The sequence below is a fragment of the Anas platyrhynchos genome, chromosome 3 (assembly GCF_047663525.1).
Source record: "Anas platyrhynchos isolate ZD024472 breed Pekin duck chromosome 3, IASCAAS_PekinDuck_T2T, whole genome shotgun sequence".
Classification (NCBI taxonomy): domain Eukaryota; kingdom Metazoa; phylum Chordata; class Aves; order Anseriformes; family Anatidae; genus Anas; species Anas platyrhynchos.
The window spans coordinates 73747507-73773697 of NC_092589.1; the positions used below are offsets into that span (position 1 = coordinate 73747507).

The 26191-nt window shown below is 38.5% G+C and overlaps 1 protein-coding gene across 1 annotated transcript in view; it reads left to right on the plus strand.

Moving 5' to 3' along the window:
- The window catches only part of SEC63 (SEC63 homolog, protein translocation regulator), a 53790-nt gene that overhangs the window by 3890 nt on the left and 23709 nt on the right, over nucleotides 1-26191 (plus strand). The window contains exons 2-9 of the mRNA XM_038176249.2: nucleotides 10445-10544; nucleotides 11141-11255; nucleotides 14808-14920; nucleotides 16782-16843; nucleotides 19475-19533; nucleotides 20272-20322; nucleotides 23014-23122; nucleotides 25580-25674. Coding sequence (XP_038032177.1) covers nucleotides 10445-10544; nucleotides 11141-11255; nucleotides 14808-14920; nucleotides 16782-16843; nucleotides 19475-19533; nucleotides 20272-20322; nucleotides 23014-23122; nucleotides 25580-25674 — 704 coding nt within the window. The remainder of the gene's footprint in view (nucleotides 1-10444; nucleotides 10545-11140; nucleotides 11256-14807; nucleotides 14921-16781; nucleotides 16844-19474; nucleotides 19534-20271; nucleotides 20323-23013; nucleotides 23123-25579; nucleotides 25675-26191) is intronic.

A 26191-nucleotide genomic window follows, 5' to 3' on the forward strand; every position in this document is an offset into this window, starting at 1 on the left:
CAGGTATGTTTTTCATATGTTTTTATTTTATTTTTAGCCTCAAGGCTCTCTTCAGAGGTCTGTGTTAATGCCCTACTCTAAGATGGAAGTAGAGGAGCGGAGGGAGGCTGCAGTTCCTTGTCTCTTTAAGGACAAACAGTGAGTCTGCAACTTGGGTTTGTCTCGAGCCCACGTAGGGAATGCAGGCAGCGTTCCTTCTGTTTGATTTGTAACAGGGTAATGAGCACTTGCACCTACCAGCAGCTGTGGGAGGGGATCTCAGCCCTCCCTGATACTGCTGCTTCTGTTCCAGGGTAGCGCTCCGTGCTGCTCCTGATCTCCCAGAAAGATAAAATAAAAACAAAGTTGGTTGGAGCGGGATGGCTGTGACCCCCATCCCTGCTCACAGCTCCCTGAAATCTCATTAACCTTCCCTCGGAAGGATTTCTCAGTCAGTGAAACTCAGTTACATGTTTAAGAACGGTTATTACATACAAATTGATTTTTTTTTTCCAGTATTGAGGGATTGAGTGCGCTGTGGTTAACTTTAAACTATTTTCAAGTTCAGAAAAATACAGCTTATTAAGTGACTGTTATGAGAGAGAATAGAGCGTGATGGTGACAATTAATGTTTTGTTAATTTTTACTGTGCCACAGTTTGGAAGCAGGAGTGTTTTTTCAGAAACATTGGAAGAAAGGGCAAGCATCATGAGATGGCGTTGGTAATGCCTGGCAAAATACATTTTAAAACAAAGCTTTTGGACAGTTATCTGAACTGCTCTTTTATTTGGAGGAAAAAAAATAAAAGGCATGTCTTTTCATAGAAGTTTTTTGAATTACTGTAATTTTATTGAGAGCATTGTGACCTCCTAGCAGTAAAATAAAATTAATAACCTTGTGTTGGAAATTAGTGGAGTGGCTTCGAGACTGTCCAGAGCACTTAATTGTAACAAACTTTTTGTTGCAAGATGAAGCTATTACAAGAGCTTTATCTCTCATGTGTACGTGAAAATAAAGCTGTTTCTATTTTTTTTAATTAAACCCGTGGAATGGAAGCCTATGGAAACAGTGTGGTAAAAGTGACGTTATGTACCTTGCTGTTCGTGTTCTGTTTTCAGCAGGGATGTATTGCCTGCTCACGTAGACCCTACTGAGCTACAGGGATGTACAGGCAATGTGTTGGAGAATTCGAGTTAGTGCCATTCAACCTGATGGATTCAAGGTTAACATATGATGGTTTAGTTACAGCTTCATGAGCAGTTAAAGCACTCTTGCAGCAGGGACAGGAGCTTGAGAGAGGAATGAGATAGAAGACACTGAGTGGGGTCATCACAGACTGCAAGGTGAGGGGTTAGGGCTGATGGTGGTGGTGGTTCTTTCAAGTCACGCTGGTGAAGAAGGTGCAGTTCTGCTTAGATTTGAACAAGCATAGACCAGGGCTGCCTTGTCCTGTGTTCCTGCTGCTGAGGGAGCTCGGCTGGAAGCCACCTCACACGCATGTGCCTCCATCCAAAAACAAGGGAGGCCGTGCTGGTTGGACCATATCAGGATTAGACAGTGCCTGAAGCAGGACCTTCATTTCCTTCCACAGCAGAAAGATTTCTGCCCGCACCGTTTTTTAAATGATCATATGATTTAGAAGATTAAAGAAGTGCTTTCAGATTTTCACCTTTACTTAACATTTCCCTTGTACAGAAAATTACTTCTAAGAATTGTAAATAGAAATATGTTGGTGCTGACGCATTTCAGACTCAAAAGGTGCCTTTATCTTGGTCTGCTATTTTCAAATAGTTGAACCAGCCTAGTTGCTCACAACAATAAAATGTGAATAGTGCCTAGAGAATATGCAGGGGTTTTATCCTCACTTGTTTAGTTCTTGTGCATCCTTTCAGAAGTTGTTACAGATGTGGATGCATCCCTGTTCTATTACCTTGGATGTCTCCCAAGGGTACCAGGACCCTGATGCTGGCTGAAGGTGTGACTGACCAGGTATGCCACTGGTTCAGAGGCTTCTTGGGTGAAGGCCCTCCTCAGTTTAGTTCAGCTGGATTTTGAGTCTGAGAGACCAAAGAGAGCAGAGAACGAAGGAGAGGCTGAAAGGGAGTGAAAGGTAACCAAGTTGTCTTCTTTTTTTTTTTTTCACTTAGTGAATTGCAGAGTTGAATTAGCAAAGCATAGCAATAGTTAATGTTGCTCCTTACTTAACTTCTCCAGTTTTCTAACATCTGCTGTATTTCTCCTGATAACTAATCACAAGTTTCTTTTTTTTTTTTTTTACAGGGATAAGTATATTCATGTCTAATTATGAATTCCAGTTGTTTTTATGATTACAGTTTTTTACCCTAAACTACCGTACAGATTGTAAAGGGAAACAGTTCTAAGGATCTCTGTCGCAGTCTTGTTCGTGTTGCTTCCATCGTGCTTTTTGTAGTACTGAAACTGATGCATCACTTACAGCTGAGGACCTCTAATTATTTTTTGTGAGCTATATTATCTCAACTTTTATGGTCTTTTTCAAAAAGCTATTACCATATCAGTGTTTAAAAAAAAAAAAAATGGCTGAAGGGTATTTTTAAACATCTTTTTTATTGTTTCTCTCACTAATGAAAAAAAAAATACCTTTTTTTTGTCCTCTGCGGGAGCATTGTGACTTCTGCAATGGCTTGCCAAAAAGTTCAAATATCAATAGACACAAAAGAGCAGATATACTGGGTCAGGTCTGATGTCATCCTGACACGATATGGCAAATGAGTATATGCCTTAATGATAAGACAAGCATAGATTGTGCTTCTTTTGCATATTTTTCCAGTTGCCAGTGGCTTTCAGTTCAGTGACTTCTTCAACATAGTATCCTATGGCAAGGAGTTCACCAGCTCTGCTAACCGTAATGCATAATCACCTTTGTTTTATATCTGTTTCTGATTTATTTTATTTTATTTTTTCCTCCTCAGTTGTTGAGCTGGAGGAGGCAGTAAACATTGTCATATCTGTCCTGTCACTTAGGTATTTTACAACCTTCTGTTACCTCTCTTTGCACTTCTCTCTCTCTTCCAGGGTAAAGATTTGTGGCTTGTATTTTGGATGTAAATCTTATCGTAGTTTCGATGGCGTTTGTTGACCTTAATTGAATGTTTCCTAGATGTCCCTCTCTGGTAGGCGGGGGCCAGGACTGTGTATCATACTTAAGGTTGTATATACCCTAAGCTTAGGTGGTAAAATAACATGTTTCCTTTGTTTACTCATAACATTTGCTTTGCTTTTTATCAATAATAAGTGTTCAGCCGACATTGTCATAGAACTGTTTCTCACAATAACAAGATCTCAGTCCTGAGACGTAGCGGTCAGCTTTCATATACATATGAAACTAGGATAGTCCCCAGTACTCTTCTTCATATCCTGAATTTCTCAAGTCATTCTGTTGTCCACTTGATATTCATAGCTCTTCAGGATGCCCTTGCTACCCAGAAGAGCTTAGTATCATTCAGAAACTTTATTTTACTTCTCATTCCATTACTCAAGTTGCTTATTAGTAAAACTTTGGTATCACACTTCAAACACTGACTCCTACAGATTGCTTGGTGATTTTTTTTTCCACTGTGAGATTGGTCTGTTCCCTCCGCCTTCTAGCCACGTACTTAGTTTTGCAATATTTAAGTGGCTTTTCTAAAAGATTTGTAAGAGGAACTTTTCAAAAACTTTTTGGAAACCATAAATTGTATTGCTAGGATCTCCTTTCATATGTTTACTTTCTTTAGAGGGCTCAGGTTTGTAAAGCTCAATTTCCCTTTACGAAAGTCTCACTTATTATCCGTGGCTGTATGGTACTTATCTGCCCTTTATTATAGGTTATTGGAGGTATGCTTTGGAATAAAACTGAATACAGGTGTTTTAGTGGTTGGTGGTGTCCTGAATGACTTGCCTGCATCTGTTCTGGAATGGCTGTGTTCTGTTTTCCTCAGAGGTCCCCCACATCAATTTGATAAAGTAAAACTAATAATTCAGGAGTGTTGGGCTCCAAGACTTTCATGTCCTATTGATTTCATCTAAAATTAACTGTGATTTGTGTGGGTGTCATTCTGTATTAAAATGGCTAGGTTTTGACTTTTTTCAGCCTCCTGTTGCAGGCTTGCTGATACAGCTCTGGGTATGGCCCCACTATAAGCTTGATAATTTAGGTGATGTAGATTAAGAGGTTATTATAGTTAGTCATACTAGTTTTGTCAGCACAATTGAGAAGGTTCAGCTATCTTTTGTCCCATTTACCCTTAATCTCATTGCTGCCAAACATGCTCTGGAAGTTGGGCTTGCTACTGAGAACTTGGACAGGCCTTTGTTGGTTGTGAACTGCCTGGAGTTTTAAAGGTTAAGAACAAGATGTTACTCAAAGCCTTCTGGTATTTTGATTACTTCTATGAATATTTACTGGACAGAAGCAATCTCTTTGGAAAACAAGTAGGATTAGATTATTCAGCTGTAAACATTTCAGTGAAGAGGCTGACATGGACGTGACGTCCTTATGGATCAACTTGGGGTAACGAGGGCAATTCTCACAATAATAGGTGTTAAAATTAGAGCATCTATTTAGTTCATTGAATTTTGTTGCTTATGTTACCAGTTCAAAGTCTTTCACCAGTGTTTTATTACGTGACTTACCTCCTTGAAACATGACTTCCAGTTTAAAAAAAAAAATCTTAAAAATTTTAAAAATCTAATATTCATCACCTGTTATTTGAGAATCGGTTCTGTAATGTAACAAAGTAAACTTGTTCAGAGGTCCTCAGTTCAAGACTTCAGTAAATGAGTTGTCTGTAACATTGTTTAATTTTCCTGATTGCATAAACTCTTAAGACGTCAGCCTTTGCATAAGTGCATGCATACATAGCTTGCATTAAGGGCTGGTGAAAGGAAACAGTAACCTCTTAGTACACAATTTAGAGGATGGAAAATTATCAAGCAGCAAACTCAGAAGCTCTCAGAGCAGTGTTTATGCCCAGCCCTGTTACTCTCCAGATTTACTGGAACAGGTCTAATTCCTTGAAGCTCCATATGCTCGGTTCATAACCTTAACTCAAGACTTGTATGCTACGTGCATTATGTGTATCTCTGTGATGGGTGCAAACTTCTGACGTAGGGATAGGAAGGGGACAACGTGCTGAAAATAGTGAAAATTTTGTGAAAATGTCTTTAAAGTGGTCATGGCACTTTGTAGGCTGCTAAAACTGTCACTCTGTGCTCCTTATTGAAAGGAGCCTTTTCTTGTGCAACCAAGCAGTGTGCTCCTTCAGGTAAATTCTTGGTATCTGGAGTGCAGGATGGTTTTATGGATCTGGTCATGTTGCTTTTTTTCTTGAGTGTCTGCTGGAGCTGTATTTTAAACTTCTTGCCTCTGCTTTTCTGACTAGCCTGAAGGTATAAAGGGCATAGGAGGCTTGGACTTCCTTCTGTTCTTCCTGCTGATTGAGGTAGAATGATGGGAAACCTTCTGTTCAGTCTGCTTATTAGCTTTTTGATAGTTTTTGGTTGTCCTAAAAATTGTCAATTCTCAAAGTTATTTGCTCTGCATACAAAATAAGACTATTGGCATTAGTACGTGTGGTATTTTTCCCTAAAACTAAGCTGTGTTTGTTGCAGCTGAGGCAAGTTTCTGACGATTAAAACTTCTGTTGTTTACAATTCCAGATGTGTGTTCATCCCTCTCTTCCAGATCTGCACATCTCTAATAAATGTGTAACCTTGTCTGATTCCCCAAGAGGATGTAGAAGAAGAAGAGAAAAATCTCCCTGAAGTATTCTTTAAGCTCGCTTGTTGGAGCCCACAGAACCTTAGACAAAAAGGTTGGGCCTAAAAAAGTGTAATTTGTTGAGCTTACCTACAGATAAAATGGAGCCTCATGTATTTTCAAAAGCAAGTAAATAAAACTTTTCAAGCACTTTAAATAGTGGAACAATGAAGACCACTTCTGCTCCTTCTGTCCTCTTTTGAAGGGAGTAAGATGGGAATTACTTGTGAAGGCTGAGGGGAGAGGAGCACATGTGCCAGAAAGGAAGGCTTTTGGGTATGGGTGAGCATCAAAAATGTGCAACTAAGTCGAGCATGGCCGAGTTTTTGGCCACCAATGATATGGAAGCTGTGGAAACTGAATCCAGCCTGTGGGCGGCTTCATTCTGTGTCTGGGTGCCCAGTGCTCCTCGCCCTGCCTCTGATGGGTGAGTGGGATAGGTGCTGGGACTGACACGAGACCTTTCATTTTCCCCTGTCAGAGTGATCAAACATGGGGACAGGTAACAGTGCCTTGATACATGGCTTATTGTTGGTGAGATGAGTTTAAAAGCTCATGGATGCATTACGCCTTTGCTTTTCAAAGCTCTCTAATACCTTTTTTAGGAGAAATGCACTGTTGTTAGGGATTTTACCCATCAAATGAGAAGTCACTTTGAGCAGAGGAAACTCATTTTTCCCCACTTGTCTCCCTGTAATCCCATCTCAAAGGGCAGTGTATGAAGGGCTCTTAGGCTTCAATGGCGAGCTGTGATCTGGAGTGAGAAGAAGCAGAACTTTTGTCTGCTTTGCAGACCCTGAACCTTTTTGCCTGACAGAGCAAGGATTCCAGAGCTGAGATCCAAATGCGGTACAATTCCTATTGTATGCTGTTCAGGGTAAAGCTTTGCAAGGAATTTATTTATTGGGTAAAAACAAAGGGTATTCCTGCATGCTCGGGGTCTGCAGGGGCACATGCCAGTTCTGTGGCAAGGCAAATCCACTTGTGTGAAAGAGGGATCCTTGGAAGAGGAAGGCAAAACAAAAAAAGGACCTGATTTATCCACAGCTTGCTCATTAGGAATACATTGCTGCTTTTGTTAGGCACAGTAATTCTACTATTCAGGCTCTAGCTAGGCTTTCTGTTATTTTTTTCTTGTGCAACCAATTTCTTCCCAACAAGACTTGGTGCAATCTCACAGGTTATCCCTAAATAAATAGGAAGTCTTTTTTTCCTGTGTACAGCACACATCTTTCCTACTCAGGGTGATGTTTCACCAGGAGCTTTCTGCCTAAACCAGGACGGATGCTGTCTATTTTCTCTTCCTCCTCCCAAGGTTTTGAATTCCACAAGTTAATGTGTTAATGATGAATTATGACAGAGGGGAGTGCCTGGGGGTAGTTCCGAATAATGTGAATAGTCTGGACTTTGGCTTCAAATTAAGCAAGTTCTGGTTCTCGTTACGTTCCAGACAGATACCTATAAACAAGCACTCATCTTGCTAATGCCCTGGTACCTTGTGGGGTTGTTAATCAACTGAGACCATTGCAATATGCCAAGATTGGGAAGGAATTCATGATGTAGTTTTGCTCTGATGGAGTTTAATCAATCGTAGTTAGATTTGATCCAGAGTTGTTCCTTTCTGTGTGTACAATGCAATCACTGCTTGGCACCGCATCTTAATTCTGTGTTCATCTGAAGGGGTCCCCTGCACGGCGTTGCTTTCCCAGAGCATCATTGCCATGGCTCCGTGTCTGACCTGGGTGTTGTGTTTACAGATCCAGAGGGCTTAATTTTTGCTCCTACCGCTCGCCTCATTTTTCTTTTCCTTGATGCTGTTCTCAAGCTGTTCACAAAACAGCGCTCCTGCAGCTGTGACTGGAAAGCTGTTCCCAAACCTCAGCTCTCAGGTTGCTGCAAAACACCTTTAGTTTCTAGCCTCATTTTCTCTGTGGTCAGTTTTTATTTGACCCAGTGCCAGCTCTAATTTACCTTTTATAACTTTTTCCTTTTTTTTCTTTTCCCTTCCGATTTGTCTTGTCTTCCCCCGTGAGCCCTTTGGAAGCTTTTTGGCACCATAAGGCGAAGGGTGTTGGCCGTGGTTGCAGGGAGGATGCAGACAGGGAAGAAAGGAGAGGATCAGCTGGCACTCATCAGGGCTGGCCAGCAGGCAGATGTGAGAACTGGGGCAGTGTGTCACAGCACGCCACAGATCTTTAAAGACAGGGCAGAGCATCTTGTTAAAAGCCTCCTAGCAGAAACACTGGGAGTCATATCCTGTGAGGCTTTGCTTTATGGGATTAAGGAAAGCAAGCTCTCTTAGTCACCCCTAGGTCCCCTCCACGTTCTCTTAGCCACTTTCTGTTTCTCCCAGGGCACTGCTAATCCATTTTCACGTTATTTCTAGGGATTTCTCTGATCAACACAGTCAGTTTAGGGCAGCTACCGAGCAGCAGTGCCCCTCAGCTGTGCTGCAGAAATGCCTGCGGGGCCGTGCTGTGGGTTGGGTCGGGAAGCTGATCTCATCTGATCGGCTTGAATCGAGCAGTTGGCTTCATCTGGCTTTAGCCCAGCACAAGCTCACAGGTAATGTTTGAAGTGAGAGGCTTGTAGCAGCACGTCTTGCTTTAGGAGGCTGATACCCGATTTGTTCAAGCATCGTAGGTGACTTTAATAAAAACAGTGCTGTGGCTCATAGCTGTCACTGCCTGTTTGAAATCCCCAGGTTGTTTTCCTCCCTGTTTCTGTAGCAGGGCTCTGTAGTCCCCATTACTGAACTGAATTGTCTGGCCAGTCTTTAATGCAGTCACCTTTTATGATACACCAGATCTATGTGCTGGCAGCGTCCCTTAGCTTTGCATTTAAAAGAAAAAAGTTTAATTTTTAGAAATAATACACACGTCTTGTTGTGGCAAATTTAGTTCTGAACAGTAGAGGTCTCCCACAATTTTTTTCTTCAAAAAAAAAAAAAAAAATCTGAAGACAAATTACCAAACTACTTTGCATCCCTCCCTTAGGGAGTTGGTATTGCCTTTTAACCTTGTTTTCATTGCCTTCTGAATTGTCACAGTGCCTTACACAACAGTGAGTTGAAACTGGGTGGGCAGTTGCTGAGCCAAATACTCACCATATCTTTTTCTGTTTAGAAATCTCACATTTAATACCTATTTTAAGTATGTGACCAGCCCTAGCAGATCAGGAGAACTTCAAAGTATCCGTGCAGTTTACCAATTACACAAAAAATGTGAAACAAGCTTGCAAGCTTATTTTGAAGCCCTACAAGACTCGGATCAGAGACAGGGGATTGAATTATCCTCTCTCGTCTCTGTCTCAGGGATGATAGGACAACTAAATTAATCTTCAGAAGGAATCCCGTAAAGCTGTTTAGCATCATATTGAGTTTCTGGGAAGACAGGCTCTGTAGAATTAAGGAGTTCAGGAGAAGTTGATAACATTTGTGTGGTTCAGCATCACCGTGTGCTGCTTTGACTTTCTTTGTCTGCTTTACTCGTTTGTAGCTGATCAGGTGTTGTCCATGTTCATGCTCTCTTTCTGCCAAATCAGCCAGAGTTTAAAACATTATCCTGTGCTCACGTCTGATCCAGCTTTAGTTTGAATTTGTGGTTGATCTGATGGTGTTTGTGATGGTGTTTCTCTGGCCTCAGACAGTTTAGTGGCTGCACGTTAAAGTTTCTAGATAATTCATTTGGATTGTGTGCTAACAGATGCTCGTAGATTGCTGTGCTGTCGCTGTTCCTGTGATAGATTACAGTAATCACACACAGACAAACTCAGAATAAGTAAACAGAAGTAGTCGTTGTCTTCCACCATAACCTTTTAGAAATTTGCCAAAAGAGAATGTTTCCATGTATCATAACCACTGTCTTAGCTAAGATGAGGCCATCACTTTGTTAAAAGTAGAGTTCAGATTTTAGGCTGACTTAGGATGTGGCTGATGTGACTTAGGATGGTGGCTTTCACACTAATTTTTTCTTGGTGTGAAAGACTACTTTGACCAAGGCTAGCCTGGTCTTGCTGAATGCAGAAATACACCTAAAGTTCTGTCAATGGGAATTGCTTCCATGCCTTGTCACGGTGCTGACAATGTATATGTCAATATAAATGCAAAATTGTTTCCAGCTCCATTCTCTCCTGAAAGGAAATGTAAGGAAATCTTCTTGGCTGGTTTGTTTATAACGGATACAGTCTTACTCAGCTACGTGGTTTACACAGAAGTATTAATTTTTCCCTCCTTTTCCCCCTCAGTAGGAAAAACCTAAATGAAGGCGACTTATAAAAGGCAAGCATTGCAAAGAGGAGGAAAATGCATCGTAATTTGAATTGAGCAGATAGCTGTTGATCTAGCCTTGCTCTTTAGTTGCATAAAAAGTTTTGCACTATTTTTTTGTACGCAGTAGTTGGTGCAGTGAAATGGGAGGCTTGCTGGAGTTGACTGTGAAATGGCAGGTGGCATCAGCAAGCAAAGATGGGGTTCACAAGTGTTGGTTGCTTCATGGCAATGGGAAAATCATAATGGTTTCCTTTTAGGTAGTAAACAATATTTTGTACTGACTTGTTACTTGTCCTGTGTGGAGCCGGGAGTCGGAGTCAGTGATCCTTGTGGGTTCCTTCCAACGCAGGATATTCTGTTTTTTAGTTTGCTTTTTGTCAGAGTGATTAATCAGTCCTTCTCATTATTTTTTGCAGAGCAAATTCGATTAAAGAATATAAGAAATGTATATGGAAGATGCTTGTGGTATCGCTTGCGACTGTTAAAACCACAGCAGAACATAATTCCCACTGTAAAGTAAGTATATTCCACTTGCATGACTTCCGTTAAAACAATTCCTACATCCTACTTTTATAAAGCTATTTTTCTTAATCAAAGCAGCTGGAATTATTTGCATTGTAGTTTTTGTCATAGAAGAGACATTTGCAATTTACTATATTTGAATAATACCGAATATTTTTTATCTAGTAGGGCTTGAAATCAAAATGAATGCTTTATCCTTTATAAAAATGTGTTAAATGAAACCAGTGAACCTTCGCACTAATAAATATGTAAACAATGCATGCATTTGTTCAAAAAATGCTCTTCCCTCAAAGAAATTAGTGGTGCTAGTGATATCTTTTGGTTTAGATATTTGATGTGTAAATATGTATATTCAAATATACAATAGTCATAATTCGTATATTCAAAGCTGAAGAAAAAAGCTGAAAAAGAAGTTGGAAGTCAGGTCAGCTGCTTTATCTGTGCCAAAGGTGGAGTTATAAGTGAAATACTCATACCTGCTTTAAAGAGCTTTCAATATTTCTCGCTGTTTGAATATTTCCTTGTAGACTGATACTCGTAGAGTTATACTAGACTTAATGTACGTGTTAAAAATTCTTTCTTCCAAACAGGAAAATAATCCTCCTTGCTGGATGGGCATTATTTTTGTTTCTTGCATACAAGGTTTCCAAAACAGACCGAGAGTATCAAGAATATAACCCGTATGAGGTTCTACATTTGGATCCTGTAAGTAACAGCATCTTTCAGTAGTGTGTGCTACTGTATGCTTTGTGTCCAGATGTCAAATTTAAGGCTTATTTTTTTAAAACAGAAGTTAACTCCAGTGAACGCATCTAATGGTTTTGTTCTTTTTTTGGCATCTGAAAATTGCTGCTGTTCCTTGTGAAGTCCATCATTAGATGTTCTGTGTATATCTATACTAATGTATGACTTTCGCATCTAACACATTCAACATTCAAATGACTTCCTTAATGCAATGAGGTGGATTTTTCAATAATTTCAAGGCTTACTTTGCTGTTACTTTTCTCCCTTTTTACAGTAAGAAAGATTCTGCTGTGTATGCCCGGTAGAAAACCCTCTCCATAGCCATTTTCAGGGGTGCTGCCGCATAAGCGGTATAAGCAAAATGCTGATTACTTTGTTATATAGTGATATTTCTCTTGTAAAGGGAAGAGTTTGGTGAAGGGTATTGGTGATGTGCATTTTGGAGTAGTAAAGGTTACCTTGAGTCTCTGTGAGTAGAGCGTTGAAAACCATAAATTCTATGTAGTAATACAAATCAATTAGTTTATTGAACTGAAAAAATATAGCATTGCTATAGAAAGCAGATGTGCAATGCTTTCTTTATATTGAAGGTCTGATTAAAAATGCATGTAAGAAGTGATAAGTCTGGAGGAGACAAACAGACCTACTGGGCATGTATTAAACTCCTTGTCTTAACTGCAGTACCTCAAGCAAATTCTCCAGTGATGGTAATTATTTCCTACTCTTTTGAGTATCAACAGAGTCATCTTTTTAGTTCTGAAGCCTGACACATTACACTCTACAGCCTAAGGAACCACACTCCGAATACAGCTCAGCACAAGAATAAGGAAGAACTTTGAATGTACCCCTGTTTTGATTACACTTGACGTGTATTGTTAGCGTGGGAGAGCTTAATATGAATACGAACGTTTACAAATACAGCTCTTGCAAGTAATGACATGGCTTGTCAGCATCAGGATAGGCATCGCTGGTGCTGCTTTCCATGCTAAGAAAGCCGTTGTAGCAGATGCATAGACCTCAGCCTGTTTCTTGCTAGGCAGGTAGAACAAGGATTGTCTGTCAAGAGCAGAGACAAGTTATTTAAATTCAGCCTCTGCTCAGTTCCTCTGTGAATTGACTGATTGCTGACTTACCTTTTCTACTGACACACGGGAGCAAGATAAATTTTTGCTATTGAATAGTATCTGTTGGAACTGCACGGTTTAACTGTTTGTATATCTGGGTTAACTTTGGTTAAACAAAGCAGGCTAGGGAGTAGGTCACTAGTGGATTTTCTTTTGTTGTCTTTAGAAAATTCCAATGACCCAGAGGGAAAAAAGTGTGTAGGTACTGAATTCTAACTTGATGTTTATTAAGGAAAGTTTGTCAGCATACTGAGGACACATGCAAATTTGCCAGGTTGTATTGAAAACAATACGGGAATGCTCAGAGAACTGGTGCATAGCAGGAGCGTAAGGACAAGTTGAATTAAAACTAGAGATGTTCCATGGTGGCTGAAGATAAGTAGTTGAAGTAGGGGTAGTAGAATCTAAGATTCCAGAGAATTATAGTGTTTGCGACTTGTGCTGTCTAAGGATGTCTGTTATATTCCCCTAAAAAACTTCTGCACTGAGCTTAGGTGAAAGTTTAGAGTGGCTGCCAACCCTGTTGATGAATGGTACACCTGCTGAAGTGTTGTTAAGTCATGGAAATGTTGCCATTAAAGAAAAGGGCAGGAAAAAGAAAAAAAAACTTTCATTTTTTTCAGAAAAAAATAATGAAAGGGTTGTAGATGCAAGCATTTGAAAGTTTTGATGAACAATAATTCATTTTCTTTGCATTCACAGCAAGGCCGAGGTTATTTTTTAATCTTGTATTAGCATACAATGAGGCTTTTCCTCTAAAAGTGAACCACAATATGAACAAAGTCCAGTTAATGCACCTGTACCTTGTTTTATATATCGTATCAACACAATAGCTCTTTTTGGAGCACATCACTTACAATTCACAGATATATAGGGCACTGGGATGATATTACTGGTTTATTGAACAAAAGCCCTTACAGCCACTTTGTAGGTGGGATCCGAGGCAGAAAGATGAAGCACAATACTAATTATAACTTTAAATTCCTCAAAGAAGGCAGTCAGGGCCTTAAACTTTAATGTAAGCAGGTGATGTAGGAAAGCTCTGTGTTCCAGGCAGGGAGCTGATTGACATGAACTATTCCAGGCTGTTAAGCATTTATATAGGTAAGGTCTAGTCTCTGTAGCCTAGCATTAGAAAATGAAAAGTAAGCAATTAACGATACATGGGAAGTTTATCCTCAGTTTATCTGGCATCACGTGCTAGCCTCTGGTAGAGGAAGAAAAACACAGGGTTTATTTATTTTTATGTGCAGGATTCATGTGAGCCATGGAAACCCACCTCTTCCTTCCCAGTGAACTGATCTTTTTTACACTTTCTAGCTTCTGTTGCTCCTCTGTCATTCTTTGTATGGTCTTGAGATGGCTGTTATTACCAGCTCTAATTTATTGTGGATTAAATTCATCCCGGGTGTTAAATAAAGCAGGCATGCTGTTAAAATATAGTGTTGGAAAATGATAGATACTTTGCATAAAAAGAGATAAAGTAACACAGTAAACCAAGCCTTAGGGTAGGTTGATTTCTGGCTTAAATGTATTAAACTGTATCATTATTTTAAAGTAACTTCTTGTGTGTTTTTTATATACTTAATGCCAGCCTGTTAGACCACCAAGTGTTGAAAAGCCCTGTGGGTAATGGCTCTGTGAAACTTAGCAGATAACTTAGTAGAAAAAACTTTGTCTGCACTTAACATTAGTCAAGGAAATCCACAAAATTGTAATGAAGTTCACAGTCCAGCCTGAAGTTTGGTGCACATGGGTGTGGGCTGGTGGCATTTAACGACGTGCTGTAGTAGAATAAGGATCAGTCTTTTTCTCAATTAATGTATTCTGTTTATTCAAGAAGTTTGAAATTATTTATGAATAGAATGATTCTGGTCAAAGGCATTCTGAAGTGGCAAGGCAATCCGCTGTTCCTAGTGACTGGCAGACTTGTTTCTGCCTAAAAGCTGCAACTGAAACTTCATGCTTGATCTATGAACTGTTTGCCTAAATAGAGGACTATTGCAAATGAGAGTTCTTTGTGTTCTTCATTGTGTTTGGGAAAAGATGAGATTTGTCAAACTGGTGAGAAAACCTTATTTTGGACAAACAAGAAATCCAGAAGAAAATAATAGCCAATTATCTGAATGTCTCTTTGTTAGACGGTAGTTTCTAACTTGGTTTAAAAGTAAATGGTTACAAAAATGCTGTTAGAAAAATGCTACAATCATGTTTCCACGAGATGCATTATGTAGTTTCTTCATCATATGAAGAACATCGTTCATATTAGAACGTAAATCTTTAAACATGAACAGCTTGGAAAAATATTGCATAATGTGCTTTGGTATACGAATTATAGAAGGATGGATTTGATTTAAGGTATTGATAACACAAACCTCTTTCTTTTAAGGGAGCAAGTATATCAGAAATTAAGAAGCAGTACCGTGCACTGTCATTAAAATACCATCCAGATAAAGGAGGAGATGAAGTTATGTTCATGAGGATTGCTAAGGCTTATGCAGCGTAAGTTCCCCTTTTGCCTTTGAAAAAAATTGATATCTTGGGGGGTTAAACCTGTAAGGTAATAACCGGACTGATCTAAGCAGCCAGAGAAAGTGTGTTTTGATATGTAATAAATAAATCAACATGTGACTCAGTTCAGTGAATGCCTGTTGTGTGTACAAGTTAGGAGGGATAATATAATTGTTAGCAGCTGTCAGAATACTGTAAGGTGTTAGTTCTTTGTATTTAACTTGCACGTCAGCTGGGAAAAGTGCTCCCAGTGTGACACATACTAAGTCTTGAAAAAGATGAAAAAGATTAAAAAGATGAAAAAGAACAAGATATGTTACAGTGTTTAAGCAACAAACCTTGGTATGGCCATTCTGAGGCATCACCTAGAGAATAAATGTACTAATTCTAATCCTGTTCCCATCTGGCAGCAGAGGTATTTTTTCTGGTTCGGATTCAGTTTTCTGTTAGCTTGTAAACTTGATTTTTTGACTCAGTGACCATTTCATGTTATCTGTGTACTTCTTAAAAGAAGATTCAAGGATTCAGCTTTTCCTCCACTGTACTGTTTTCAGTCATACCTTTGTTTGTAGCTTGTTTTTTTTCGATCTGAGTGGAGGCATGTAATACTAGATTCTGGCATAAAATAAATCCCCTTTTGCTCACTTAATCATGTACAACTTTATATTCTTCTCTACTCTAAATAATCATCCAAGGATCTAGCAAATTGTAGCATTCTGCTTTAAAGTCAGTTGCCTATGTGGTTGACCTTACTGATTGAGTGTATTGTTTAAGATGAGACGAGAAGTTTGATACTGAGATGATTTGAGTTTGATATTGAGATGCGAAGGAAAGCCAACGCCGTGCTCGCTTTGAGCAGTTTTGAAATTATTCTTTCTGCTTACAAATAACTGCATTATTGAGATGCTTCTTTATAGAGTATTGCTTTTTAAACTCATGAAAAATCTCACCACTATTTTGCAAACTAGCAATCAAATGTTAGGTGAGTACAGTCTCATCCTTAATATACTTGTGCAACAGCTACGGCAGAGGCAAATCTTAGAGAATGACAGTGTAGTTCCTTAGCTGTGCTGTCTGGAAAGAATATAAAACAACATATTCAGTAAGTCTGTTTGTTAACAAGCGTGAGACTTGGAGGAGACTTCTGACTGACTCTCCAGATGTCTTCTGTATGTGTGGTGTTTTGTGGTGTTGGGTGTCCTAAAGCAGAAAGTTCCTACTTCCTTGTAGTAGTAGTAGGGATTCTTTTTAGGAGGTTGCCTGTTGCCAACAAAATACTATGGAACAGGTATAGAAACTAAGATTTTGGGAGGTAGTATCTTATTTTTTCTCTCAGATACGGAACCAAGTAGTTCTAAATGAAAAAAAACAAAAAAATCCCCACAAATGTACTATCAAATGTAAAGTCTAGAATAACAGAACATAAGCTTCTAGAGAGAAATTCTGACTTATCAGTTCATCTTGTATGTTTACCTTTTTCCACCCAAAAGATAGTATCTTCAGCCTTCATTGTCTTTCAGAGTTTGCTGTACTGTAACCTGGTGTTGAAAGGTGCTTTTTGGTTACGGATTGAGCAGTCAGTCTCACAAAAGGGAGATGTGATTGTCTGATTCCTTGCAAGAGTGCATCCTTTTTGTTTCTAATTTCTTTTGCTGTCAGATTGAGAAAAGGGATTTTCCTGTGTATCATGAAGGAATACAACAGAATTGTTTTTACAAGATTTTATGTAAATAAGTTTTTTTTAGTCTCTGAAAGATAGTATAGATGCCACATTTTAAAGTTTCTGTATGTAAATTATTTTGACAAAATTCCTTTATTTCTGTATTAACTTAATATTTCTTTTTGAAATTAGCTTAACTGATGAAGAATCACGGAAAAATTGGGAAGAATTTGGTAATCCAGATGGACCACAAGGTAATAATTATGAATAACAGAAAGAAGTTCTGTATTTTCTGTGCATTAAGATATATCATGTTTGGCCATTTGAGAAGCTCTCAGATCTTATTTTATGTAGAATATTTTTTCTTTGATTTGAAGATATATCTCATAATTCTTTGCTTGTAAAACTGACTGTGGTGTGTGGATGAGGGAAATGGAAAGTCAGGAAGGAGCTAGCTTTTAAATTTACATATTTTTTAAAATGTGGACCTCCACAGATCTCCGGTTGTTGGTGCTGTGTAGTTTGAGGAACTAAGCTGAGCTATGTATCTATATGGAATGAGTTAAGGCTAGCTTGGAAGTCATAAATGGACTTTAACTTGAATTGACCTGAAGCTGGGACTTCAAAACAAGGTTTGGCCAAAAGCAGATGAGAGTTTGAAGATCAGAAGATCATTGCATGGTTTGCCCAGAGAGCTTTCACAAATGTGAGGGACTCTGGATTTCTGAAGGGCAAAGTGAAGTGATTTTGTAGGGCGGTAGTTCATATAGTTGACTTGCAAGCCTTCTGCTCTTCTGAAACCTTTACCGTCTGTGGTGGAATGAGAGTTCTCTGCTTTTTTAGATCTTGCTTTGTTGCTTGATCTGAATGGTTGGAAGAAGCCTGAATGAAGTTCTCCCATTCTCTGCTCTGTAACGTTGTTCCAGAGGAGCATGAGGAGCCTTCTCATTTAGTGAAATTAATCTTTTCAGGACCCGCGGGAACGGGGTTAAGCTGAGGCAGGGGAAGTTTAGGCTTGACATCAGGAGGGGGTTCTTCACAGAGAGAGTGGTTGCACACTGGAACAGGCTCCCCAGGGAAGTGGTCACTGCACCGAGCCTGTCTGAATTTAAGAAGAGATTGGACTGTGCTCTTAGTCACATGGTCTGAACTTTTGGGTAGACCTGTGTGGTGTCAAGAGTTGGACTTGATGATCCTTAAGGGTCACTTCCAACTCAGAATATTCTATGATTCTATGATCTAGACACCTGTAATGTAAAGGCCTGTATCCAGGCCATGCGCTGTAGCTTTTAGTTCTGTGTAGCCCAAGAATGGTGACAGACCCTCTTACAGGTATGTTCTGGGATGGGATGAAGCACATCTTACATGCTTAAAATGAGATGAGGTACATCCCACCCTCTGTGCCCAGCACAGGGGAACAAAAGCAAGCAATGTTCATTCCTTATCCAACTGAATCAGCATGGAGGTTAGAGGCAAGCAAACAAGATTTCTTCATCTTGCTCCTTTACCAAGTAAAATATTAAACGTGCAAAAGAGTATTTAAAAGCATGTAAATGGACCTGAAGAATAAAAATATATGCTTTTAGGAATGTCAGGCAGTTTTGGTAAACTTTTTCCTCTTGGTATTTGCTAGTGCTTCATCCCAATGAGCATAGATACGGGCAAAGAGCTTCTTCAATGCGAAGAGAGAGCTTTGTATTGAGCTACCTCTGTGGAATAGTTTGGAACTACAGTCCTAAAGATCAAAAGCATTATGAGAAACCACCAATAAAAGACACATTACAATTTTAATACATTCTTCTAAAAATCCATGATGATTACAGGTAGAGAAATGTCTCCAGGCTCTCTTCTCCAACGAGAGCATTTCCCGTACCATAATGCAGTAAATTCACTTTGATGTTCTGTTGACCTATTAAGCTTGAGGTCAGATGTCTAACTTGAATTTTGACAAATAGCTTCTAATTTAAGAACTCCATAGAGGTTATGTTAGACTTGTGCATAACAACTGGTTGTCTGAATCGATGACTGTCAGAACCTGTTGGAAAAAGTACCCATTATTTCTAAGTACATAGGCAATCGTAGTCCTAACTTTAAGCTAATGCTCTTTATTGGTCCTTACTAGTACAGAGGAAAGGACTTCAATTTTTTATATAGTAGATGGTGGACTTTAAAGTTTTATAAGTCCTGCTTCAAAGGTTTGTTGTGTTGTTTTCGTTTTATTTTATTTTTTTTTTTGTTTAGAACCTCTAGTATTGCATGTCTGAAGGCAATCTATTTAATATTATTCTTTATTCAGTTCTGTGTACTGTAGCTGTTAGGGAATCATGGCTTGTATTTTCTCCAGCCAAACTCCTTCTGATTTTACAAGTGTTGCATTCACTTTCTTACCAGTCACACAGGAATGTGAACCAGTGGAGGGTTTTGTTTTTACAATGTACAGCTCAAAACACTTTCCTAAAGTTAAAAATAAATAAAACTTTCACTGTAGAATTCATTTGCTTCGTTTTCTTGCAATTCATGTGTTTACTGATCTATGTAAATTTAAACTGCTGAAAGCTCTGTAAGGCAAAGCTCATAAATCTTTCCACCTGTGAAGTCTTCTCTCCTTTTTGATTATATTAATAAATCTTGCATGTCTGTTTCACTGCAGTCTGTTGAGCTAAAAACTTAGGTATTTCAGATGTTGCGTTTAAGTCTTGCTATTTCATTGCATACTTGAGTGTGTTTCTAGTTTGTTTTTTTAGATTAACTAAATTTGTTAGAATTTTACTGATTGGAGTGCTATACATGAGGTGTGGTGTTGTTTTTTTTTGGTTAGACTTAATGTGACTTTAAGAAAAACTGCTTAATATTTTACAGCAAATTTCTTTTCTCTCATCCTACAGCTACAAGCTTTGGTATAGCTTTGCCAGCTTGGATTGTGGATCAGAAGAATTCGATTTGGGTGAGTCATCTCACTTAGGTTGAGATTTTAAGATGAACATTTAAGTCTTCATCTTAAAACATGTGCCTGTGCTTAATACTTCATGTTTAAGTCAAAGCACATGGTTAATAATACTGCTGCTCTGGTCCAAGTGCATCTCTGAAGCAAGCTCCAGGAGTCAAAAGTACCAGAGTATCTTTCTACTTTTGAAGGCTATATTTATGTGCTTGGAAGCATTTCACTGTAGTGGTTATGAAGTGGTACTGTGCTGCTGCTGTGAAGCATGTGTTTGCTGTAGCAAGGAAGCATATAGAACTGTTTGTTTGCTGGATATATGCAGTTCCATGTGGTTTGCTAGAGATGCTGTAATCACACAGTGCCTAAATAAATATTATTTGCATTACATTTTCTGTAAGGTGCTTAGTCTACCTGCTTGCTTCTTGTGCAGTAATCTCCTCTGTCCACTGAATCACAATTAGCTGCCAACTCTTCAATAATTATAGAAACCCACCCAAGACGATGCATGGATGATCTAAAAGATCTTGCACTGAGCAAATACACTTTATTTAAACTCTATTCAGCTGATTGTATTGCTTGTAAGTTCTTCAGAAATAATGGCAAGTACTGTGCAATAAGCTTGTATTAATTTGGAGTAGATCTGTGGTAATACTGCTTGATCATATTTTAGAAGAAAATATTAAACGAGCAGTACTAAGCAACTGAAGTATCTAATGCAGTATGTTTCATAATTTTTTCCAGGTTTTGTTTGTATACGGATTAGCATTTATGGTTATTCTTCCAGTTGTGGTGGTAAGTATTATCTGATTAGTATTCTACCCTCTGTAAACAAGCTGTAAACAAAGCTTTCTCAGACTTTAAATGAATTGCTCATTCTTCCCTTTCATGGAGAGGGAGAGTTTTGTTGTTTTTTTTTTTTAACGTGGATGTTCTCTTTTCTTATGGAAAAAGTGTAGTTGCGTTACACTTTCCAAAAAACACAATGCTGGGTTAGAGAGGGGGCTGTTAGGAAAATACTAGATAGCACAAGAGTTAGAGATTCAATCAGGTAACTTGTCTTACACCTTCTGTCATGTGTCACATGAAAATTAATGCCGTGTGATGAACTTGAGAGTATATTCAGTAGTGTTACTGTAGTTGTTCAGTAGTGTTACTGTAGAGCCAAGACAGATGTCTTTAACTGTGGGTACTAGAACAATTGCTGCTTGTGGAATAAGTTGTTTTGTTTAGTTTCTCTTGATTGTCTTTTGTTTCCATAATCTTATTTTTTATTGATCTTCTATACACAATGAAATGTCTGCTCTTGAGATTTTTGTGTGAGAAATCAATTGCAAGACGAAGGATATTTCAGGGCTCCAATTTGCCCTCCGGTACTGCTTTTGAACAATGTCCCTTATCCAGTGATTGTGTATAGTTGGGGGTATGGCTTGAAGACAGACTCAGAAAATTGATTCTCATAAACCTTCATGCTCTTGGGAAAAGGACTTTCATTTGAGAAAGCCTCCTGGGATCTCGACAACTGCTTATGTCTCTGTGTACTGAGAGCCAGCCAGACATTATCACTTGTCTTAGAGAGCCTCTCTGTCTAACTGAAGACCTTGCATAACAAATTCCTGGTGCATGGATTTCAACAACGAGTTGAGTAACAAGTCTAAAATTCAGAGTTAGACGTACACTTCCTTCTTTCTCTTTGTGTTTCAGTTGGCGCGTGTTTTTTTTTGTACACGTGTACTTTTAGTGATTTATATCAAGCTTATCATAGCTCAAGTGAAAGTAAACATCCTCTATCAGATGCAGACTTAGGCATTGAAACTTGTCATTGTAAATTTCTTTTATAGTCAGTGAAGAGGAATAGTTATTTGTTATGGAGCAAGTTATTGTATCATTTAATTCTAAGCTAGGCGTATGAGATAATTCATACCTTTGATGGATCTGTTTCTTTTCTATTAAACAATAAAGAAGCCTAAGTTAACTACAGTGTAGTCATCCAGTATCTGAGGTAGACATCTAAAATTAAGTAAGTCTAGTTCCATCCTTTGAATCCGGATGGAGAAAAGGGAAATACTGATACACAGTTCTTTGTAGACTTTCATTAACCTAAATAATGTTCTGTATATGTACATGAGGCAAGAGAAACTATCTGTATCTGCAAAAGTAGGTAGAGCAGCCTCTTCCGTGTAGATTTGGTCTGGCTGTAGTGTTGCATTTCTTCCTTTTCCAGTACCTATACTTAGACTTTTTGTCAAACTGAGAGCTATGGGATTATAATATACATTTTTCCACAGAAGAACTTAAATAATAATAAAAGAGTTCTGTATTCTTCTGTGCCAGGTTCATCTATTTATGGAAGAATCAAACCTAATTTAAAACAAACTAATTCTTTTTGTGGGGAGCCAGTCCTAGAACATTTTCCAAATAATTAAGTAAATTGCATAGTTCTTGCTGTGCTAGCAGAATTTACACTATTGCCTATTAAATTAATAATAGTATCCATTGCTTGTTACTTCAGTGCCTGCTGCATTTCGCTCGTGATAAACTTTGTAATAGATGGTGATTTATCTTGAATGTTTTTCCTAAGCTAGTGAGCTTGGTTTGCAAGGGCGATTTAGTGAGCAGACTGCAGTTTAAGAAAGGTGGCATGATAGGTTATAAAATTATAGAGTACAATCACTGTACAGTGAGTTCCATAATTTGAAGTCTCGGTTGTAATGCTAATGAGGGAGTTGTTGGAGTGTTTCTGAAGGTTTGGAAGAATTCTTCAGTCAGCATGAAGGAATAAGGCTTAATTCTGAAAATTTCCAGCAATGACACTGGGTCACCTTCAGATTCCTCTAGTGGAAGATACACCTGCCCATGGCAAGGAAACTGGAACTAAATGGTCTTTAAAGGTCCCTTCCAGCTCAAACTGTTCTATGATTCTAAATTTTCTGAAAAACATTTTCTAATTAGGTGACTTAAGGCAAATTTGGGGTAGGGGGGTGGAAACCACAACCCATGTAGTTAAAGAAATCTCGTTTTGGTCTTGGCTTGGACTTGGTCAGCCTAAACTGAGTTACATTTGGATGGTGTGTTGGATGGTAAAGAATTGCCAATTTCTTTGTAAGGGGTAACTCCAGTGGATTCACTGTTTAGTGGATTCACTAAAACAACACCATAAATAAACAAAACAGGGTCTGCATGCATGCAAGCTTGTGCTGGGAAAGGGTAGATTCTTAAGGCAAAAAGTCATCTCAGTTTTTAGCATCACGTTCTCTCAGATGAATATATTGATGTGTGTTTACGATTACTTTTGGCAAAGATATTTTTGTTGTTCTTTCTGAAATTCATTTGACTTCTACATAAGGAAAGTCAGTCGGGGTAAGTAGTTTTTTATGAGGTACAGTTTACCTAGTTATGATGAACACATATGAGGTGATCTTGCGTGGGCGTTTTGATACCAATACCATTGTGTTGATGTCATGTTGTTCTTACTAAACATTTCAGGGTACCTGGTGGTACCGATCGATACGATATAGTGGAGACCAGATTCTCATCCGGACAACTCAAATATATACATATTTTGTCTATAAAACACGGAACATGGACATGAAACGTAAGTGAAAAGTATCTGGACATGCTGATTTGGTGATGTTAAAATGCTTTGGCTTTATAGGCTTTTACGTTTAAGCATTGTTTCTGGTTCTGTAAGAATGGTTTTAAAAAACTTCATTTTGTTGCAGGTGAGGAGTACTCTATAAAAAGACTTAATGGGGGAGGGAGTTGCATAGATCTATACCTGTCATCCATACAGTTTAAAAAAAAAAAAAAATTGTGTATGGGGAAAACAGATGCTGACCTGCCTAAAGCCTTGAAGTTTCTTTATGGCCACTAGAAATGCAACCTTTATCTGCATGTTTACTTCTGTTCCTGTAGCAGAATAAGTGTCTTGAATTTTCTAAGGGTTGTCATAAGACTTTTATATTACTAAAGACTTCCTAGTTCTCTATTCTTTACTTGTGATATTACACCTAAATTTCTGTTTAATAGTTTTGCTCCCTATCAGTTTCTTGTTTTGTTACTTGTTTATAGTTGTTGATGTACTTATTTTTCTTGTCTGCTCACACTTAAGCAAAGAAAACCAAACTTTTTCTAGAGAAATATGTGGATGCATTAGATTGGGCCTTATCTTGGTCTACAGTATCCTCAAGTTCAGGAATTAAATCCTTCAGCTTGGAAGTTGGCACGGGCCCGAAGAATTAGCATGATATTAGTTCTAGATTGGATTTTACTTCATCTTGTGCTCAGAGTGGTTGAAAAGCAGAATAAAGCAAACAATAAAAATGAAAAAGGTGTCACGTAAAACATCACCTCTTACTCCTTTAAATTGCACTGGTGTTCAGTTATAGATTTGCTGAAAGGTTACTGGAAGCATCCGTTCTTGATGCATCCTTTTCCTCTTGAACAGAAAGGCTTCATAGTTAAAGAAGTCTATGATATAAGGGTACAGAAATAGACTAGCATCCTAGTCGCAGCAAAAACAGGTTTACATGTGTGGGATCAATTCAGGTTAGTTTGTTCTCATACTCGTATGCTTTTGTCTTTCTCCTCCTCCACACAGCTGAGTGTGAAAGGATGAAAGGGAGACTAGGTGAGATATCTTGGAAGTTTAGAGAGATCATTGCAGACCTGTTCTCTTTCTCCAAGCTTGCTGTCAATAATGGGGTTCAATGTGAAATAACCTCAGGTTTGAGGCTTTCATTCTCTCTCCTACAGACAAGTAAAAAGTTACTCCTAAGTTTAAGTGGCCTTATTTAAGGATTTATCATTTTCAGGAAGTCCTGGAGTCAGAGGCAGGTCAGATTTTTTATTTTTTTTTCCACTGAGGTCTGTTGTACAGCCTGCTTGAAATAGAAGGCACAACTGAGATAGCTTAGACAAATCACACAGTGATCAGGTAAGGCCTTTGCTTGGTTGTGAATTTCACGCTGGTGAGGTACCAGCCCCAAAACTTGGGGCTTAAGCCTGGGATAATGTAATCAAACTGAGCTAGGGAAGTGGTGAGACAGATTTGCAAGATCAAATTTCAAGACAAATGAGTTTTTAAGACCCTTTTTGCCTTAGGATCTGTAATTATGAAGCTTAAATAATAGGAAAGTCTGAAATAGTCTGAATCTCTTTGTTATGCTCTGCTCAGGAAGTAAACAGATAATTGAGAACAGAAATGGAAATTGATGTTCAGGGAACTTGATTAATTGTTGGTAGGTGGAATTCGCTGAGTACTGCAAGCAGGCAGAGCAGCTTTGACTTGCTCAGAAAAGAACTTCCTCAAAATACAAGATGAAGCTTGAGTAACTATAGCTGAAAAAGTTACTTTAATTGGAAGAAATGATGGGGTGAGTTTTCTCACTTCCTATAGCAGAGCAGTCTGACACATTCACGAGCAGAAAGCTGGCTAAAACATCCCAGGTGGTAGATTTTTAATCTTAATTAGATGACAAAAGATATTTCAAGGTAGTATGGATTTTCCTAATCACATTTTTTGCTAGCAAAAGAGCTGTCTATCTTCATGGGATTTGTTTGCAGGGGTACTTATTGAACTGCTCTTCTAATCATTAAAAGAAAAAAAAATGGTGAATTTTTAATGTCAGCTGGACAGAAAATTGAGTTGAAATTTTCTCTCCCATCTCTCCTACAATACACACATTGAGGGGCAGCCTCAGGCATATGAATTCCGAGGTGAATGGTTTTGTGAGCATGCAGTAGCAGTCAAACTGCTGTGTGGTGACGTCTGCCAATCCTAAATAAACCGAACTATGGTTTTGTGAAGACATTCAGAGTGCTTAATGCCATGGAAAAAGGAATCTTGAGCTATTTCAGTTATCTTGTGCCAAGCATCGTGTTCACAGTAGCTTTGTACTGTAGCAATAGTAACTCATCCCCTAAATAGAGAATATGAATGTGCATGCTTGTTGGGGGAAGAGTGGAGGTAAGTTTTGTGGCTGAGATTTGTGAAGAAATCATTTGGTGGCATAGAATATTGAAGACTGTTTGTCTCCCATTATCTTTGCAGGGCTTATCATGGTTTTAGCAGGGGCATCTGAATTTGATCCTCAGTACAATAAAGATGCTACGAGCAGACCAGCAGACAACATTCAGATACCACAGGTTAGTTATATTGAGAGATGTTTTATAAACAACTGACCATTTCAAGGGAGGGGGTGATGACCAGCTGACAGAACTCAATCCCTTGAGGCGTTAATTTTGTTGAGATTGTGTCTTTTCAGAAACAGGAATTAAAAGCTAGACTTGATTTAGAATTTTTTAAAAAGATACAACTACAGAAGATACAACGTTAAACAGATTCTATTTCAAGCATAAGCAGTTAGTATAAAACAGATTTATGTATCTGTTTAGTGAGCTACATAGGGATCTAATGTATCAGTCCTTGTAAATTTTGAGTGTCAGTATTAGGAGGCAATTGCCATTTGATAAAGCTTGTTAGCTATAACCACTTATATCAGTAGCACAGATCTGGTTAAATACATTAATATTGAAATTGTCTTGTCTGAGCTAAGAATATCTTTAAATGTTATAATGATTCTTTCATGAATTTCAGATCCCTGGTTGCCTTTTTTCATTTTCATTGTGTGTTTCCAACAGAGATACAGTAATATATACTGCA